This window comes from Gobio gobio, assembly GCF_949357685.1.
Source record: "Gobio gobio genome assembly, chromosome: 12".
In the NCBI taxonomy this organism is placed as follows: Eukaryota; Metazoa; Chordata; class Actinopteri; order Cypriniformes; family Gobionidae; genus Gobio; species Gobio gobio.
In genome coordinates this window covers 15,064,391-15,083,722 of record NC_137105.1, presented here as the reverse complement: position 1 = coordinate 15,083,722, position 19,332 = coordinate 15,064,391, and the positions used below count along the sequence as shown (strand labels likewise).

At 42.0% G+C, this 19,332-nt stretch overlaps 1 protein-coding gene across 2 annotated transcripts in view; it reads left to right on the top strand.

The window, feature by feature from the left end:
* Positions 1 to 18,509, top strand: part of cnih3 (cornichon family AMPA receptor auxiliary protein 3) — a 50,153-nt gene extending 31,644 nt beyond the window's left edge. The window contains exons 4-7 of one of the 2 annotated variants that reach the window (XM_079831143.1): positions 10,913 to 11,025; positions 12,111 to 12,254; positions 12,876 to 12,920; positions 16,883 to 18,499. In XM_079831143.1, coding sequence (XP_079687269.1) covers positions 10,913 to 11,025; positions 12,111 to 12,254; positions 12,876 to 12,920; positions 16,883 to 16,910 — 330 coding nt within the window. In that variant the 3' untranslated portion in view covers positions 16,911 to 18,499. Of the gene's footprint in view, positions 1 to 10,912; positions 11,026 to 12,110; positions 12,255 to 12,875; positions 12,921 to 16,882 lie in introns of both variants that reach the window. The other variant, XM_079831144.1, reaches the window with a different exon arrangement.
* Positions 18,510 to 19,332: the final 823 nt, after the last annotated feature.

Genomic DNA, 19,332 nt, shown 5'->3' with positions numbered 1-19,332 from the left:
ATTGATATGCCAACGCAGTTGGGGCCCCGTCCACAGACCCGAAACTGCGTGCCCGTTGTACGTGGCCCCCCAGCCCGTGGATGAGGCATCCGTGAAGACCACAGCATGCCTCGACACCTGTTCTAGGGGCACTCCGGCCCGGAGAAACGAGGGGTCTGACCACGGACTGAAGGTTTGGCGACAGTAAGGAGTAACTAGGACCCGGTACTGACCGCTCTGCCACGCCCATCTTGGGACTCGGTCGTGCAACCAGCGTTGAAGCGGCCTCATATGAAGCAATCCGAGCTGCGTTACCGCGGCTGCAGATGCCATATGCCCCAGGAGCCTCTGAAATAATTTCAGTGGGACCGCTGTCCTGCCTTTGAACGTATTCAAGCAGTTCAACACTGTCCGGCTGACCGAATCCAGCTCCATACCGAGATAAGAGATCCTCTGCGCGGGGCAGAGTTTGCTCTTCTCTCGGTTGACCCGAAGTCCCAACAGGCTGAGGTGACTGAGCACCATGTCCCTGTGTTCGCACAACTGCTCCCGAGACTGGGCGAGTATGAGCCAGTCATCGAGATAGTTGAGTAAGCGAACGCCGCGTTCTCTGAGCGGAACAATGGCTGCCTCGACGACCTTCGTGAAGACGCGAGGCGACAGGGACAGCCCGAAGGGCAAGACTTTGTACTGATATGCCCTCCCCTCGAACGCAAAGCGCAGGAATGGTCTGTGTCGAGGAAGGATAGAGACATGAAAGTACGCGTCCTTCAGGTCGATCGCTGCGAACCAATCTCGCGGACGGATGCATTGGAAAATGCGTTTCTGCGTTAACATTTTGAACGGAAGCTTGTGCAGGGCCCGATTCAGAATGCGCAGGTCCAAGATTGGTCTTAACCCACCCCCTTTCTTGGGTACAATGAAGTAGGGGCTGTAGAACCCCGACCTCATATCGGCAGGAGGAACCGGCTCGACCGCGCCCTTCGCCAGCAGGACATCGATCTCGGACCACAAGACATGGGCATCGCTGCTCCGCACAGAGGTGAAGAGGATGCCCCTGTACTTGGGAGGCCGGCGTGCGAATTGAATCACATAGCCGAGTCTGATGGTACGGATGAGCCAGCGAGACGGCCTGGGGAGACCTAGCCAGGCACCACAGACGTACCCGGGGTGAGGCAGCGAGGTGGAGTATTCAGACCCGACTTGGGAGGCCCGGAGGCGGCCCGGAGTGTTGTCTGAATACTCCAGGTGGGGCAGAGAGTGGGTGAGAAGGCCCGGGGGCGTCCTCGGTGCCCACTCTGCTGCCCCCTGGCGAGGGGTGAGAGGGAAGGAAAGGAGTGGCAAGGCCCGGGGGCGTCGCGCACTGCCAACCTGTCCCTCTCGGAGCTCAGGGAGGGAGGACCCCGGAGGGCCAGCAGCAGGATGTTGTGTGTACCAGTGTGGACATTCCCCCCCCCCGGTCCTCCTCCGGGGGGGGAGGGGTGTGGACACCACATCCCCTGGAGCAGCTCCTCTTCTCCCTGGGCTCCCCGTGTCAGGGCCGCTTGCCCTTGCGCTTGCCTGCCGACTTAGCGGGCCCCGACACGGGTTGGGCGGCACCCTTACGGCCGGCACCCTGCTTCCCCGATGGTGGAGGCTGCTGCTTGGGTTTAGCAGGGGCGGAGGCGGCCGCAGGGGGACGCCCTCGGCGACGAGCAGGCGGAGGTGCAGCCGGCGACTGGGTGGAGGCAGCAGCAGGTCGCCGGGGCAGGATGTTCTTGATGGCCTCCGTCTGCTTCTGTGCCACCGAGAACTGCTGGGCGAAGCTCTCGATGGCGTCGCCGAAGAGGCCGGCCTGACAGACAGGGGCGTTGAGGAACCGCACTTTGTCGGTCTCACGCATATCTGCCAGGTTCAGCCATAGGTGGCGTTCCTGGACCACCAGAGTGGACATCGCCCGACCCAGGGTGCGTGCGGCAACTTTCGTCGCCCGTAGGGCGAGGTCCGTTGCGGTACGCAGTTCCTGCATAACCCCTGGGTCGGAACTACCCTCGTGCAATTCCTTGAGCGCCTTGGCCTGGTAGACCTGCAGGAGCGCCATGGCATGCAGAGAAGACGCGGCTTCTCCACAGGCTGTGTAGGTCTTGCCCGTTAGGCTGGACGAGAACCTACACGCCCGGGAGGGGAGACGCGGATGGCCCCGCCAGTCGGAGCCGGTCTTAGGACACAGTTGCATCGCAACCGACCGTTCCACTGGAGGGACCTCCACGTAACCCTTAGCCGCGCCTCCATCGAGGGCAGTGAGGACGGAGGAACTCGCTGATCGTGAACGAGCGCTGTAGGGCGCCGTCCACGACTTTGTGAGCTCCTGATGCACTTCCGGAAAGAAAGGCACTGGGGCGGGGCGCTGAGAACCAGCACGGGCCGTCCCGAGATACCAATCGTCCAGCCGCGAGGGTTCGGGACACGGTGGAGGGTTCCACTCCCACCGCTGCAAGGCACCGTCACACCGACACTGGAACCGGAACAGGTAAGACCTTTTCTTCTCGCTCGTTCAGAAAACTCTTCGTAGGAACACCAGGAAATGCTGAAATGCTCGGCTCCGAAGTTGAAAGCGGTATGCGGCACTTCCACTTCCTTATTTATACCCGCAACGCGGGGCGGTGCGTGGAATGCGTGATCGCATGCCAATGTTTATTGGCTCGTTTTTAATTACTCGAAGTAGGTCTGTCTCTGAAAACAGATTCCAATTCGTCGGTCAGTTCCGACGTACGTTGAACGTGACCGACTGAAAGGGAACGTATCAGCTTGTGATGTATATGCTTAACTCTTTTCAGAAAGAAAACCACAGTTAAAAATAATCCTTTGTTATCAAGCCTCTTGCAGCTGGCCCCATGCTGCTTTAGAAAAGAGCATTCTCCTTTGTGGCTTTTAAAAATAGCAACATCTGGCTGGTAATCAGACAGTATCTTGTCTCTGTATGCATCTTGTTAGGTCTGAGACTTGGGTGTGTAGGGTGCAGCAGGGGCCTATTAGCCTGTCACCAGGCTCTAAGACAATGTGCTCTCATCAGAGGTGTGGCTGTGCTGCTGCTGTTACTGCTGTGGTATAATTAACTCTGGCGCTAAACATCACAATGTTCCACTATAACTTTCAATTAGTGTATTCCTTCCAGCTTGACGTCCCTGTCCCTTACCCAAGGTCGACTTGCATTTGCATGTTTATTATAGTTTTTTTAATACTTTTTTCAGTGTTTAGAAATATTTTGTTTATGCCTGAATATTTTGCCATTTAAATGTATAGTTTAAATGCATGCAATAAATATTCATATTATATATTGTATGCTTCTGTACTGAAATTATATTGCAGGGCTATAGAAGCACAGCATAATGTATTTCCGTTTTTATTATTATTATTTTATTACGTGACAAATTTAAAAATGTTAGTTATAATCTTATTATTTTATTATTCAGTTGTTTATTATTATGTATTTTTATTATGTGTATTTACTATCTGTTATTCTGACAGAAGGATATTGTAGGGTTGTAGACTAGGTTGATACACCGATCAGGCATAACATTATGACAGGTGAAGTGAATAACACTGATTATCTCTTCATCACGACACATGTTAGTGGGTGGGATATATTAGGCAGCAAGTGAACATTTTGTCCTCAAAGTTGATGTGTTAAAAGCAGGAAAAATAGGCAAGCGTAAGGATTTGAGCGAATTTGACAAGGGCCAAATTGTGATGGCTAGATGACTGGGTCAGAGCATCTCCAAAACTGCAGCTCTTCTGTGGTGTTCCCGGTCTGCAGTGTTAAGTATCTAAGGATCAGTGGTGAACTGGCAACAGGGTCATGGGAGGGTCAAGGCTCATTGATGCATGTGGAGAGTGAAGGCTGGCCCGTGTTATCCGATCAAACAGACGAGCTACTGTAGCTCAAATTGCTCAAGAAGTTAATGCTGGTTCTGATAGAAAGGTATCAGAATACACAGTGCATCACAGTTTGTTGGGTATGGGGCTGCATAGCCGCAGACCAGTCAGGGTGCCCATGCTGACCCCTGTCCACTGTGAAAACGCCAACAGTGGGCACGTGAGCATCAGAACTGGACCACGGAGCAATGAAAGAAGGTGGCCTGGTCTGATGAACCAAGTTTCCGGCAAGCTGGCGCAGGCAGTGTGATGCTTTGTGAAATGTTCTGCTGGGAAACCTTGGGTCCTGCCATCCATGTGGATGTTACTTTGACACGTACCACCTACGTAAGCATTGTTGCAGACCATGTACACCCTTTCATGGAAACGGTATTCCCTGGTGGCTGTGGCCTCTTTCAGCATGGATTATGTGCCCTGCCATGGTCTTGTGGAGTCCATGCCTTGACGGGTCAGGGCTGTTTTGGCAGCAAAAGTGGGACCAACACAATATTAGGTCATAATGTTATGCCTGATCGGTGTATATTATTAATGTAAACTTTTGGTTAACATTACATGTTCAGTAACCTCACATTCATTACTATGACAATTTGAATATTTTTCAATTCATTTTATTATTTATTTTTCAGCTTATTTATTTCATTATTAGTGCTGTCAAATCGATTCATTGCGATTAATCACTTCCAAAATAAAAGTTTGTGACAGAAGGATATTGTAGGGTTGTAGAAATTCAGTGTAATTGAATTACCTTTTTAGTTATTTTTTTTATTTTGTTGCAACTGCTTTAAACCCATATACAGAATATAGAAAGAAAGAAATATAATATCTCTTAAAATATAATCTCTATATAAGTGGGAGTGTAAGAGTAAGGGTGGGTCTGTGCCATACCTTAATATTAAAAACAGTCTGAACAGTTTTGAATGGAGAGCCAGTTCATATGCTATTCTGTTCTTTAAAGAGAAACTATGTATAATTCTATGCTGCAGTTAATTATTGGCTGTTGCTGAAAGAGAAAGACAGTAATTGGAGACTATAGTGGCTATTCTGATCTACTAAGGCTGAGCACATTTTGCTGTTGCTAATCTGAGGACACAGTCAAATTTGTCAGTGTAATAAGTGAATGTGAAAGGGAATGGCTCCTGAACATATATTAATGTATGTATGGTCACAAGTACTGTATGTCAAACATATTGTTGTGGCCTGTTCTGTACCACAAAGGTAATTCCTCTAATGGTATCAATGGCTCTTGCCCATTTCTTTTTTATCTCCATTCTTATATTGTCAAGACACACTGCCTCATTAAAGAGAGATCTACAGGTTTGGTGTCTTCTCCCTTCTGCACTAATGGTGGGACATGTCATTAGTGGTAAGTAGTGTTAATTGGAGAGACCTGCAGTGGCAAGCTGGTGAGAGTTTGATAGGAACAGAGAATTAGAGAGCGAGCGAGGAAGAGGGAATGTGAAGGACACTCCACAGTACAAAGCTCTCAGCCACAGTAGACCTCTCATTAGGTGACATGATTCTGAAGAGGCTCTTATGATTCCCATTGGAAGGCAACTTTAAAAGTTATACTTAATGCACTGGACTTTGCTCTGAGTGGTCCTCGACCACGGTCTAAATAACACATACGTATAGGTATAGCAATGGTGGAGAAACTAGCTCTTTCTCAATGGTTAAATGTGTGCATGAGAGGCTTCAAGTCTACAGAGTCAGCAAAATGCAGGAAAATGCTGATATACAATCGAAAAAAGATTTTAAACCCATAAAAAACATAATATCTGAGATATGATGTTAATATGACATATTAAAGGAACACGCCGACTTTTTGGGACCGTAGCTTATTCACCCCATCCCCCAGAGTTAGATAAGTCCAAACATACCATTCTCATCTCCGCGTGCCATAACTCTGTCTGACGCACCCACCGCTAGCCTAGCTTAGCTTAGCACAAAGACTGGAGGTAAATGGATCCAGCTAGCCTACTGCTCAATAAGTGACAAAATTATTCCAACACCCATCAGCGAAAAATAGTCCCCAGCACGCTCTCTGTGCAAGCAGGTTGTCATGTTGGTTACGTTGTCGGAAGTTAGCCTATTTTCAGGCGCTGCATAATATCATTGCGCCTGCTCCACTCATGGTACGGCACACAGTTCCATGATTACTACGCAGGAATGAGAGTATAGTTCCTAGCCATATCGGCCAAAAAAATCGCAGCTTTTCATTTTCCGTCGGTCTTAGTACACGATGTAACTATACACATCACAACATGTAAATAGGAAAATGTTGGCATTATTTTGTCTCTTATTGAGCAGTAGGCTAGCTGGAGCCGTTTACTTCCATTCTTTGTGCTAAGCTAAGCTAGCGGTGGGTGCGTCAGAGAGTTATGGCACGCACGGAGATGAGAATGGTATGTATGGACTTATCTAACTCTGGGGGATACAGTGAATAAGCTAAAGTCCCAAAAAGTCGGTGTGTTGGTAACACTTTACTTTAAGGTTTCATTTGTTAACATTTGTAAACTACATTAACGAACTAAGAATGGGAAATACTTCTACAGTATTTAATGTTTATTAATCTTAGTTAGTTTATTTCAACATTTACAAATATATTTTTAAAAATCAAAGTTATTGTTAACATTTGTTTTAATGCACTGTGAGCTAACATGAACAATGAACAACTGTATTTTCACGAACTAACATTAACAACGATTCATAAAAGTTGTAAAAACATATATTGCTCACTGTTAGTTCAAGATAGTGAATGTGTTAACTAATGTTAACAAATGATACCTTATTGTAAAAATGTTACCAAATTATCTAATTATACCTTTTAACAGCAAATCCTGTTAAAGGTGCTGTATGTATTTTTTTTTTACTGTACTAAAGCATAAAATACCATAGTATGTTTGCAGATATTTAGGAAACATGCAAAGTTCACATACTTGTTTTTCCGAAAAAACTACAGCCAGCTATTCTACTTTGAAATGTATGTCCAGTGTTGGAATATCTGTTCTTGTTTTGGTCTGTGTGATTCCGTCCGCTGTTATTTTCCCAATAGTATTTCTAAAACCCTGGGTTGCAAACCACAGCTTATTGCAGCCTTGGACGTAAGCAAACAAACTGGGTCAGAGATTCTACCCAACCTAAAAAGCCTCGGCAGTCTACATCCATCTGTACAGTATGTCAGAGACATATTAAACGCAGATAAATCAACTCATCGGCAGTGTAAAATGCTTGTCAATTGCATTACATTGTCAATTGCGCACTTTCCTGTTTTGTGTCCTCGATCTGGCAACCCACGTGAGCATCAAGTCTGAGGAGGAGAGGGCGGGGAAACAACTTTCTCCAATATTTTGAATTTGGACTGCAGTACTCATTTCAACCGCTATCTGTCAATATTACATACTGTGCCTTTAAAGAAAAAGAAATGCTCCAGACAGAAATTTATTTACTTTGTATTAAGATTGATCACAGAATAGGGCTTTATTTATGCAGTTTTATATTTAAGACATGCTATTAAGTGTCACAGCTGGCCTGCTAATTAAAAGTTAATGTCACATAAATATCACATATAAAATCACCCCAATTTTGTTTTTTATGTGTGCCACTGAAAAGAAGGACAAAATATTGTGCCTAAAGTTAGTCAGATGTTCAGAAGCCCTGAAGTCTAACAGATAAAGACTTATCTTCCAGATGGGCCCTTCCTGGCCCAGCTGCCAGTCCATATTTAGTTGATTATCCAGAATTTATCACTGCCCTCAGTTGTTCTGTTCCAAAATCTATAATATTAAGGCATGCATAGGCGCAAAAAAGGCTGTTTCAAAAGGTAAGCAACTTAATGATGTTGCTTTATAAGATAAATAAAACCAAATTAGAAGGCAGCTTCACAAATATAACTCATGCAGAATGCAATCCCAAAATGCACTGCAACAAGCTCAGCGGGAAAACAATAAACCCAAGATGGTGGACAAGGTGAGAGAATGCTGATTATAAATAATTTAAATGTAAATTTTTGTTCAAGATTGAAACTGATTAGACTAATTGGAATACTGATTAGAGTACTGCAATAGCGTAGCAACATGCTAACATTAAGCTCTCCTGAGTCTCTCATGTGGAGTGATGGCAGGAAGATCAGTTATTCTAGTGTGGAGATTGGAGTTTTAGAAGAGAAACTTTGCTATGCAATTCAGCTAAAATCCAGATAAGAAATTACCCATGAGCCTCAGCTTTAAGCGAATAGATACACTAAGGGAATGGTTTGAATAATAACTTGAATTTATGCAAAATATGTTGAAGGCTTTGTTTAATGGAACTTCAACGAAGACCACAGGGTCTCCTGCACAGACCCTACGGCCAGATTCAACTCCCCTCCCACTAAATGCTGGTGTTGCCTATATATCCTGATCTTCATGCAGAAGGAACTGGATGAAATATTCTGAATAATATCAATCCACAATCTGACTTGTGATAGAGCCTGGAATTAAACCACACCATGTTCATTCATCTGGCCAGAGGAAACATGCCCCTTCCCCCTTCTCCAAAGCTGCAATTGAACTCATTCCATCATTTGAACTTTACACAGTTATTGAACCAAACTGAATCAACACTGATTTTGACTGTGTACTATTGTCTTTTTAGAGCGGCTTTACAGCAGAATTTAATTCTGTTTGCATCACTGAATCATTATTTTCCCTTTTTATCCCTGTAAAGCTGCTTTGAAACAATTGGTATTGAATAAAGAGCTATATAAATAAAAGTAACTTGACTTGAATATTTTTCGTTGTGAAGATGAGAATGTGGCACACAGAGAGGAATTACACATTTTCTCTAAAGCACTTTTTCTTTTCTTTTTATAGCAGGGTATTTTTGTAGTAATGATGGAATATTTTGGGCTTTTTTGCGCCAATAAGGTTAAATAGCTGGGACAGGTCAAACTTTAATGAGCCCTCTTACATAAAGGTTGGCCTGAACCACATTTTCTTTAGCCTGCTGTGGACTCCACAGGAAAGGTTTGTGCCTTAGGATGTTGTGTCTTAAATGATAAATGATTCACTGAAGCCAGCCTTCAGTCTCTGTCAGGTATAATGTGAAGTTAATGACTACAAAATTGCAGGCTTATATATATATATATATATATATATACACAGTATATATGCGCAAAAAAATCCTAAAAACCATTGTGGAAGAGGTAAAGAATATATATACAAATCAATCAGGCATAACATTGTGACCTAATATTGTGTTGGTCCTCCTTTTGCTGCCAAAACAGCCCTGACCCGTTGAGGCATGGACTCCACTAGACCCCTGAAGGTGTGCTGTGGTATCTGGCACCAAGATGTTAGCAGCAGATCCTGTAAGTTGCGAGGTGGGGCCTCCATGGATCCGACTTGTTTTTTTAACACATCCCACAGATCCTCAATTGGATTGAGATTTGGGGAATTTGGAGGCCAAGTCAACACCTCCAACAGGGAATACCATTTCCATGAAAGGGTGTACATGGTCTGCAACAGTGCTTAGGTAGGTGGTACGTGTCAAAGTAACATCCACATGGTTGGCAGGACCGAATGTTTCCCAGCAGAACATTGCCCAAAGCATCACACTGCCTTCCCGCCGGCTTGCCTTCTTCCCATAGTGCATCCTGGTGCCATGTGTTCCCCAGGTAAGCGACACACACGCACCCGGCCATCCGCGTGATGTAAAAGAAAACATGATTCATCAGACCACGCCACCTTCTTCCATTGCTCTGTGGTCCAGTTCTGATGCTCATGTGCCCACTGATGGCACTTTCGGCGGTGGACAGGGGTCAGCATGGGCACACTGACTGGTCTGTGGCTATCGCCCCATACGCAACAAACTGCGATGCAATGTGTATTCTGACACCTTTCTATCAGAACCAGCATTAACTTCTTGAGCAATTTGAGCTACAGTAGCTCGTCTGTTTGATCGGACCACACGGGCCTGCCTTCACTCCCCACGTGTATCAATGAGCCTTGGCCGCAAATGACCCTGTCACCGGTTCACCACTGATCCTTCCTTGGACCACTTTTGATAAATACTGACCACTGCAGACCGGGAACACCCCACTGTTTTTTGAACACAGTGCAGTTTTGGAGATCATCTAGCCATCACAATTTGGCCCTTGTCAAATTCACTCAAATCCTTACGCTTGTCCATTTTTTTCTGCTTCTAACACATCAACTTTGAGGAACAAAATGTTCTCTTGCTGCCTAATATATCCCACCCACTAACAGGTGCCATGATGATGAGTTAATCATTTATTCACTTCACCTGTCATAATGTTATGGCTGATCAGTGTATACCTCTTCCACAGTGATTTCGGGGATTTTGTTGCAAAATAAATCCCACTGTGATTGGGCAACACAGCTGAAGTAGTGTGGGTATTATACTTGGTAGCAACCTCAAGTACTGTCTAAAGTAACTGCCCTAAGAGTCCCCTTTCCTGTCCATTTACAGCAAACTGGCACAGCAGTGTTGCCCAAAATTGTCCTGTTCTTCCTCAGCTGAAGGTGAACTAACATAACCTAGAAACCATGTCCTCAAACTCACAATGTTAACTCCAGTGATCACATTAGATTTTTATTGATTTCATCAAGTACTCTGCCTTAGAGTTTCCATGAAAAAATACAATAGTGTCCTTCTTTCTTATATAAGAGAAATCCAATTTTTCACTCAACTTTTCATCTCTGAAATCTTATCAGAGAAACATGTGAATATAATACAGTCACTTTCTTTCTTAAAGAGATAGTTCATCCAAAATTACAATTCAGTCATCATTTAATCATGGCCTAATATCCTAGTCACTCTTTAAAAAATATATATATATAGTTTGGAATGACATGAGGGTATATAATGACAGATTTTTCATTTTTTGGGTGAAACTTTAAGAACGAATCAAAGACAAATCCATAGATCTGCCTGCATGAATCAAACCTAAATCAGAGCTCTGTCTTCCACCAAGTTTTACCAAGAAAAGAACTGAGTTATTTATTTGTGTTCTCTCTAGTTGGTGCTTCCAGAGTACTCTATCCATGGACTCTTCTGTATCATGTTCCTGTGTGCTCAGGAGTGGCTTACAGTAGGCCTGAATATCCCTCTGCTCTTCTACAACACATGGAGGTGAGCATCTGAACCAGCCTTTACTCCCCTTAAACAATCCATGGGACTATAATGTGCCTACTACCGGTCAGATATCAATGAAATAGGTGTCCTGAGAAATCACACCTGTACCCTGATACATGAACATTACTTCTGATATTAATATACCTCTATCAAAGTTTTTTTGTGAGTATTAAGTATAAAAATGCTAATTATAGACATTTAAAATAAAAAAGCCATTATTAACAGCTCTATTTGACTGAATGAGTGATAAATCATTATTATTATTATTATATATCAGATCAATTCCATTATTAGTTATCCTACATTAAAGTTCCTTGCCACTAAATGTACAGTGTGTTTCTAATCTTTTCACTGTGCATTAGTCTTTTTCATTTTTGGGATGAATAATAGCAGACTGAATTTTTCATGAATTTTTTCAACAACTGAGGAATTCATAACTTGGATAAAATGAGCTTCAGTCACTTTGCAGTGGAGCTCTGAATCTTCCTTCAGGGTTTGTTACTGAATGTTCAGAGCTGTTGTCAATTACTGCCATCATCCTGAGAATATGAGAGATCATTCTGTTTTTTTATTATTATTATTATTTTGCAGAATGATGAATGGTGAAACACTGAACTAAATCAGTACAATAGTAATGGTGGATTTTGATTATTTTTATGAAGTTACATTTGATTAGCTGGTTAATTCACTTTTCAATGATTTTCAATAAAATCAATAACAAACAAAATGTATAGATCCAATGATGCTATTCTCCAGTGCACTGTCACTCTCTTCTTCCCTTTGTTTTGTTCCAATTCTTTCACATTTTTCTTCCTAATGCACTTAAAGCCTTTACTCCTTGTTTTTGGTTTTCCTAAAATAATTATTACGTCAGGGGTGGTGTTTTTCCTCATCTTACAAATAAAGATATTTAAGTCATCCATCGCCAAAAATGACCTAGATTTAACAGAAATACTTACAAGGCTTACAAGAGCCAAATAGATCAATTTTATTAAAGATTAAAAAAACTGAAACCAAATCAAAGGTGCACATAATGTTTCAAGACGCACTACCCGCTTCGTGTTTTTTCCCATTTTCGGCAGGTACTTCCACAGCCCCACAGACACTAAGGAGCTTCTCTACGATCCAGCGTCTGTCATGAATGGAGACACACTCAAATTCTGCCAAAAAGAAGCCTGGTGCAAGATGTCTTTCTTCGTCCTCTCATTCTTCTACTATCTGTATTGGTGAGTAGATATTCAGACTCAAGGTTTATGTCTCAACCAAACTTTATCATCTGCTAATGAGGTTCTGTGCAACATCTACACTGATTTTTATATCTTTACGGCCAAATGTTTTTTTTTTAGTTTGTGCATTTTCTATAGTATATGCTATCTCAAGCCTATAGCATAGCAGAGATGTACACTTAAACAAGCATTTAAACTGACAAGGACGCCAGCAACATGCCTTTGGGGAGAATTCCTGATTCTTTTTTTCCTCCACACTATATCACATCACATTAAATGTTAATATACACATAAAAACGCACATTCTATAAAGGTTCACCCTTCAAGCGAACAGGCCTTATGACCTTTTGTCAGATCAAAGGCAGTTGTTGTGTATCAGCCAAATTATTTAATTCATATTATTTGCTTCTGGAATTGAAATTCTAGGCCAAATACAGCTGTTTTACCCCCTTTTTTCCAGCATCTACTGGTACACACTCACTCTTTGAGAAGTGATGGTAGTGAGTTGGTGCTTTTCTTCACAACAGTCAAGCCACCTTGTGAATCTTTACCCTTCCTCTAACTGCTTGCTTTTTATTACTACTTTCTTAAAGGAATGTTTGGTAACACTTTATTTTACAGTGTCCTTGTTGTCACGGGTGCGTGCTGGCAGGAAGACGAAGACAGGTGATTACAGTTCCAAATGTAGTTTAATAACAGGTAATCCAAGAAACAGGCAGACAGGAATTCTCACGACACAACTAAACATAATGGTGACCGGACAAGGAGTGACAGAGAAGGAACAATTTAAGTAGTGAACACAAATGAGGATGATTAAATACACACAGCTGACACATAAAAAACGAATAATGACCGTAACTATGGAGACAGATGGGTGGCAGGAGTCAGAACAAAGAAACACGTGACAAATGAAAACAAACTGAAAGTCCATGAACAAAACTAAAAAGAATGCTGACACTTGTTACGTTACATGCACTTACTGTACTTACATAGTTACATGCAACTAACCCTAAACAAAACTCAAATCCTAACACTGTAGTAAGTACATGTTGTTCAAATAAAATGTAACCGAATGTTCAGTACAAGTTAAACTAAATCAGCAGCATTTGTGGCATAATTACCACAGAAAATAATTTCTAATTATTGGAGGTTGGAAGGAATGGAAGTTAAATGAGGCTGACAATAAATGTTAAAGCACACAATGTTTTAGCCATGAGTATAGTATAACCACGATGCTTAAATATTATATGTGTTAGAGTAAACGGTCCTACTCGACCCGCTCTGAGCAGGATTTGAACCGGGGTCTCTGACATGGGAGCCAGATGCGCTAACAAGGACACTGAAGACCGTAGCCTCTAGCGTCAGTCGCTAACAAGCCTCTTGAGGCAAGGGGAGTGAGGTTTATACGCCCTGCTCTACGTACGTTACACTCACCCCCCCTAAACCTCACTCCCATCTAGGTCACGGCATGTAACTTGTCCTACTCGACCCGCTATGAGTAGGATTTAAACCGGGGTCTCCGGCACGGGAGGCGGGCGTGCTAACAAGGACACTAAAGACCACAGCCTCTGGCGTCAGTCGCTAGTAAGCCTCTTTAGGCAAGGGGAGTGAACTATACACTGCTAGCTCTACATCTGTTACACTCAACTCCCTAAACCTCACTCCCATCCGGGTAATGGCACCAAATGTAACCGGTCCTACTCGACCCACTCCAAGTGGGATTCGAACCGGGGTCTCCAGTGTGGGAGGCAGTGACGCTAACAAGGACGCTAAGAACTGCAGCCTCTTGTGTCAGTCGCTAATGCGCCTCTTGAGGCCAGACGAGTGACGTTTACACGCACCACTCTTACTGGCCTACATCTGTTACATTAGCATGACACTAATGTGATAGAATCACTTACCAACCTCCACTGTTAACAGGATTTAGACAATGTTACTGTCAAGTTATAAGTGCTCAACAAAAATATGAGAATCACATTTTTGCTTTTAATTTATATAGACACTGGCGCAGTTTACTTTGTTTAATTATTTCTGTGGTAATCAACATTAACTTAACTTGAGCTTAACTTGGAATAATCAGTCAGGGCAGTGATTTAAAAGCAACAAAACTAAACTTCTTATAAATTCTTATATACCAGGTGCTGGTCATATAATTAGAATATCATCAAAAAGTTGATTTATTTCACTAATTCCATTCAAAAAGTGAAACTTGTATATTACATTCATTCATTACACACAGACTAATATATTTCAAATGTTTATTTCTTTTAATTTTGATGATTATAACTGACAACTAAGGAAAATCCCAAATTCAGTATCTCAGAAAATTTGAATATTACTTAAGACCAATACAAAGAAAGGATTTTTAGAAATCTTGGCCAACTGAAAAGTATGAACATGAAAAGTATGAGCATGTACAGCACTCAATACTTAGTTGGGGCTCCTTTTGCCTGAATTACTGCAGCAATGCGGCGTTGCATGGAGTCGATCAGTCTGTGGCACTGCTCAGGTGTTATGAGAGCCCAGGTTGCTCTGATAGTGGCCTTCAGCTCTTCTGCATTGTTGGGTCTGGCATATCACATCTTCCTCTTCACAATACCCCATAGATTTTCTATGGGGTTAAGGTCAGGCGAGTTTGCTGGCCAATTAAGAACAGGGATACCATGGTCCTTAAACCAGATACTGGTTGCTTTGGCACTGTGTGCAGGTGCCAAGTCCTGTTGGAAAATGAAATCTGCATCTCCATAAAGTTGGTCAGCAGCAGGAAGCATAAAGTGCTCTAAAACTTCCTGGTATATGGCTGCGTTGACCTTGGACCTCAGAAAACACAGTGGACCAACACCAAAAGATGACATGGCACCCCAAACCACCACTGACTGTGGAAACTTTATACTGGACCTCAAGCAACGTGGATTGTGTGCCAGACTCTGGGACTCTGATTTCCAAAGGGAATGCAACATTTACTTTCATCAGAGAACATAACTTTGGACCACTCAGCAGCAGTCCAGTCCTTTTTGTCTTTAGCACAGGCGAGACGCTTCTGGACACAGGCTTGGACACAGAGCTCTTAGAACAGCCAGCCTCTTTTGCAATGACCTTTTGTGTCTTGCCCTCCTTGTGCAAGGTGTCAAGGGTTTTCCTTAGTTGTCAATTATAATCATCAAAATTAAAAGAAATAAACATTTGATGTGTGTAATGAATGAATGTAATATACAAGTTTCACTTTTTGAATGGAATTAGTGAAATAAATCAACTTTTTGATGATATTCTAATTATATGACCAGCACCTGTAATGTCTGATTTGAGGAATACTGTCTATTTGTCTGCCCTGCCTAGTTTAACCCCTGTGGCTTGAACTTCAAGTTTTTTATTTTACTCTAACCCTTCGTAATAACAGCAATGTTGTGCTCCCTTATACGAATCAATCTTACAAATCAATTGCAAATCCAATATTAGCTCACTAGGCCATCACCCATCCAATAGTAGGCTTTTTCTAAACGGCATTCAAACCTAATGACTCAAGAAAGGAGCGTGCCACTTTGATAGAAGTGAAAGAGAGAGAATTGGGCAAACGTCACACTAGTTCTCATGTGTTTAAGCTTCACAAAGATTGCAAAGGCATGAGGAACATTGTTCGCCTCAGGCTCCATCAGGTTCATATCTGTGATCATTGCTGAAATACCTTTTTCATTGATCTTCCTTCAACACTAACACTGAAAACATGTTCTTAGGACGCAACTAAGCCACAGTCTTTAATAATAAAGCAGTTCTCCATTTGAAAACATATTTATATTTGAGACCAGCCTTGAGCTGTGTGCACTGAATATTACCATGATGGTCAACCATCAAAAAAACTTTTTCTGATTAGGTTAAATATATGTGCTGCATAAGCAGCAGTGATATAATTCCAAAGAACATGCATTGATCTACTTTCTTTTTTTTAAAAGATTAGGAATATAAAAGCAACCCACGCCACTACTTTTCCAACCCCCACACGCTGAAGATAATAAGACACAGCGAGCCAAGAACTGCTTATGCAGTTTTTATCAGGGCAACCCCTTATTATGTATTAATGCCTGTGGACAGCATTTGGCATGACATCAATGGCCCCTAGTGTGAAGTCAGCACAGAAATCCAACATACATCAACATATGGCAGTGCATTCTAAATAAATACAATCCATATCATGACCTGCCCGGAGTGATCCTCAAGCTGGTGAAGCTGTCATTTTTCCATAGCGTCAGCTGCTTTGAAGCCTCTCGCCTTATATTTCCACAAGCTGAGGATGAATACTGTGGTTTCAGCTGGATCATTTGGGGACAAAATGTGTCTTTGTGTTTGTTGTTAGATAGGAAGAAATGAACTAATTAAAGCCCTTCCCTGACAGAATGATTGAACCCATGGGCATAAGCTATTTTCACAGAATCAAAAAGTAGCGTGCATAAAGGGAGTCCCTTTTTCTCACCAAATGCATAGCATGGAAGCTAGGAGTGATGTATCTATCTATCTACAGTATCAGATTAGAACGTCTAATATTTTATCAAATTCTACTCAGTAATTTATGATTTTAGTAGGCCTATAATTTTTTGCACACAATGCCAGCAATGTCTGTTTGTTTTGTCTTCCAGTATGATCTACTCCTTGGTGACCTCATAACAGAGTTCTCAACACAGAAGTCAAGTCCAGAAAGCTCTAAACTACATTTAAATGAAAGAAGAGCACCGCTAGACACAAGTTCAACACACTGCAGTGTCTGAACCTACAGAGAAGACTTGACCCCATCAGAAGAACCCTGTGCTGTTTACAGATCTGACTTAACGCCCAAGACGTCTCATGGACCCGGTGTGACGCGCTTTTCACAAGCTCACAGTAACGTTTGCAAAGATTGTCTCAGGCATAGCACAACATGTCCTTTATCACTTTGAGAAGCAAAACCTGCCAACCTTTACACTCACTACATGTAGCTTAAAATGAATGGCGGATTTGAACAAATGAAATGAAACGATGACTAACTTGATCAGTGAATGTTTCATTCTTACTAGTCACACACTAGGCCACTGAGTTTGATTATACATGTGTGAGAAGCTTTTGTGATATATTTTATGTGTATTTGTGCACTCCTAGCATAAGCGTTTTTAATATGAAATGCGTATCTGTTGCATTACTCGTGTACATAGAGAACTTTGTGTAATGCTTTTATGTGTTGGTGTCAGTTGGTTGAGATGTTTTTGGACTTTATATTTACAAATGCTAATATCGAGGCTTTATTATAGAAAACAAAAGCCACTTTTCCACAATTTTGCACAAAGTTGTTATGAGTTTGCACAATAGATACAGATATATTGGTTGTGGTGGAAAAACAAGTCATATTTATATACCCAGTAAAAGTCTTCCAAAATATTGCAGTGTATCAGACTATCATAGATTTTCATTCTAGGGAAGAAATTAAAACCACAGCCCATGATCTACAAATTTCACTTTCTCATTTTGTATTATCATTATTATATTAACTGTATTACTGTTATACAACAAGGTCAGCAATACTGAAACACGTTATTTAAGGAACCATTGCCTGATTTTCTTTCTTTATTCTATCTATCCATCTATCCATCCATCTATCTATCTATCTATCTATCTATCTATCTATCTATCTATCTATCTATCTATCTATCTATCTATCTATCTATCTATCTATCTATCTATCTATCTATCTATCTATCTATCTATCTATCTATCTATCTATCTATCTATCTATCTATCTATCTATCTATCTATCTATCTATCTATCTATCTATCTATCTATCTATCTATCTATCTATCTATCTATCTCCCAGCCCCCAAAAAACCTTGTTAAGAGTTCATTAGTGTTTCTGACTACTTCTTTCTACAGATTTTAAACAACAATGTTGTTGGATCAGTCAGGCTAACTGTCCGAAGTAACCACATGATGCATATGAGCATAAACCCCTCAAGACTACTATGTGATGCTGTGGTTAAGCACCATATATAATGCAGAGTACTGAAAATAGCAGTAGACATACTACATAATTTTCATTGCCGTGTAGGGGATAATAATACCAGTCCCTAGCAGAACTATACTCTGCTGCTCTCATGTAGCCTGCTTTTGTATGCCTTATGTAGTTACACATATGATGACCAAACATTTTCTATATCCTTACTGTGGACGTGTTCACCCATCCAAATATCATTTAAGAAATTTGTATATGAAATAAAACAGACTATTTTAAAACTGTTTAAAATAGGTCCTTTCTTATGCATGCATGCAGTGCCCGTATGCTTCAATTCCACTGAGAGAGTTGGAGGCATTGTTTTTTTCACTCTGAAATCATATTAATTTAATCAGTCATGCGGTTCATGATCCATATGTGGTTATTTCACTCAATTACCCACAAAGCATTTCTCACATCTCCTCATTTGAATCCTCACCCCGGAGTGACTCTCTGAAAAACATCCACCTCGGACTCACGCGTGCCCCCATCTCTCTGATGTCTCTTCTTCTGGGAACGTTGCCTCCCGCTCATGAGTCGACTATTATATGCGTTTTCCGGCGCCAAGCCATGTGTGGCAGTGACTGGCTGACAGATCGGTGACAGGCTGTCCTCCTGCTCCACCTGCTATCCGTCCAAATCACTGCCACATGCTCCGTAATTACAGTTTGTAAAGGATGCAGCTCCATTTGCCAACGATCTAACACTTTGCCACTTATAGCCGTGAAATGAACGTCATCAGATGTCTGCAGGTCCTGGCATTCGAAGAGCTTTCTGCCACCCTTTCAACACCCATCTCTGACCCTGGTTAGAATGCTGTGGCACAAGATAAGTGATGAATTTTGGCTCAGGCCTCAAAGGGACTCATGGGACATGAAGATGCATAACTCAATGAAGTACAATAAAAGGGTATTTTTGGTTTATAAAAAAAATAATCATTCTCATGAAATAGCGCCTTATCTTTGCTCTTAAGAGTTCCATGTGTTCCACTCTCGGAAAATATCCTTGCCCTCAAGCGAAGAGCTTTGCACATTATGTGCTTTGACAAGTGTGGTTGTCCCCCACACAGT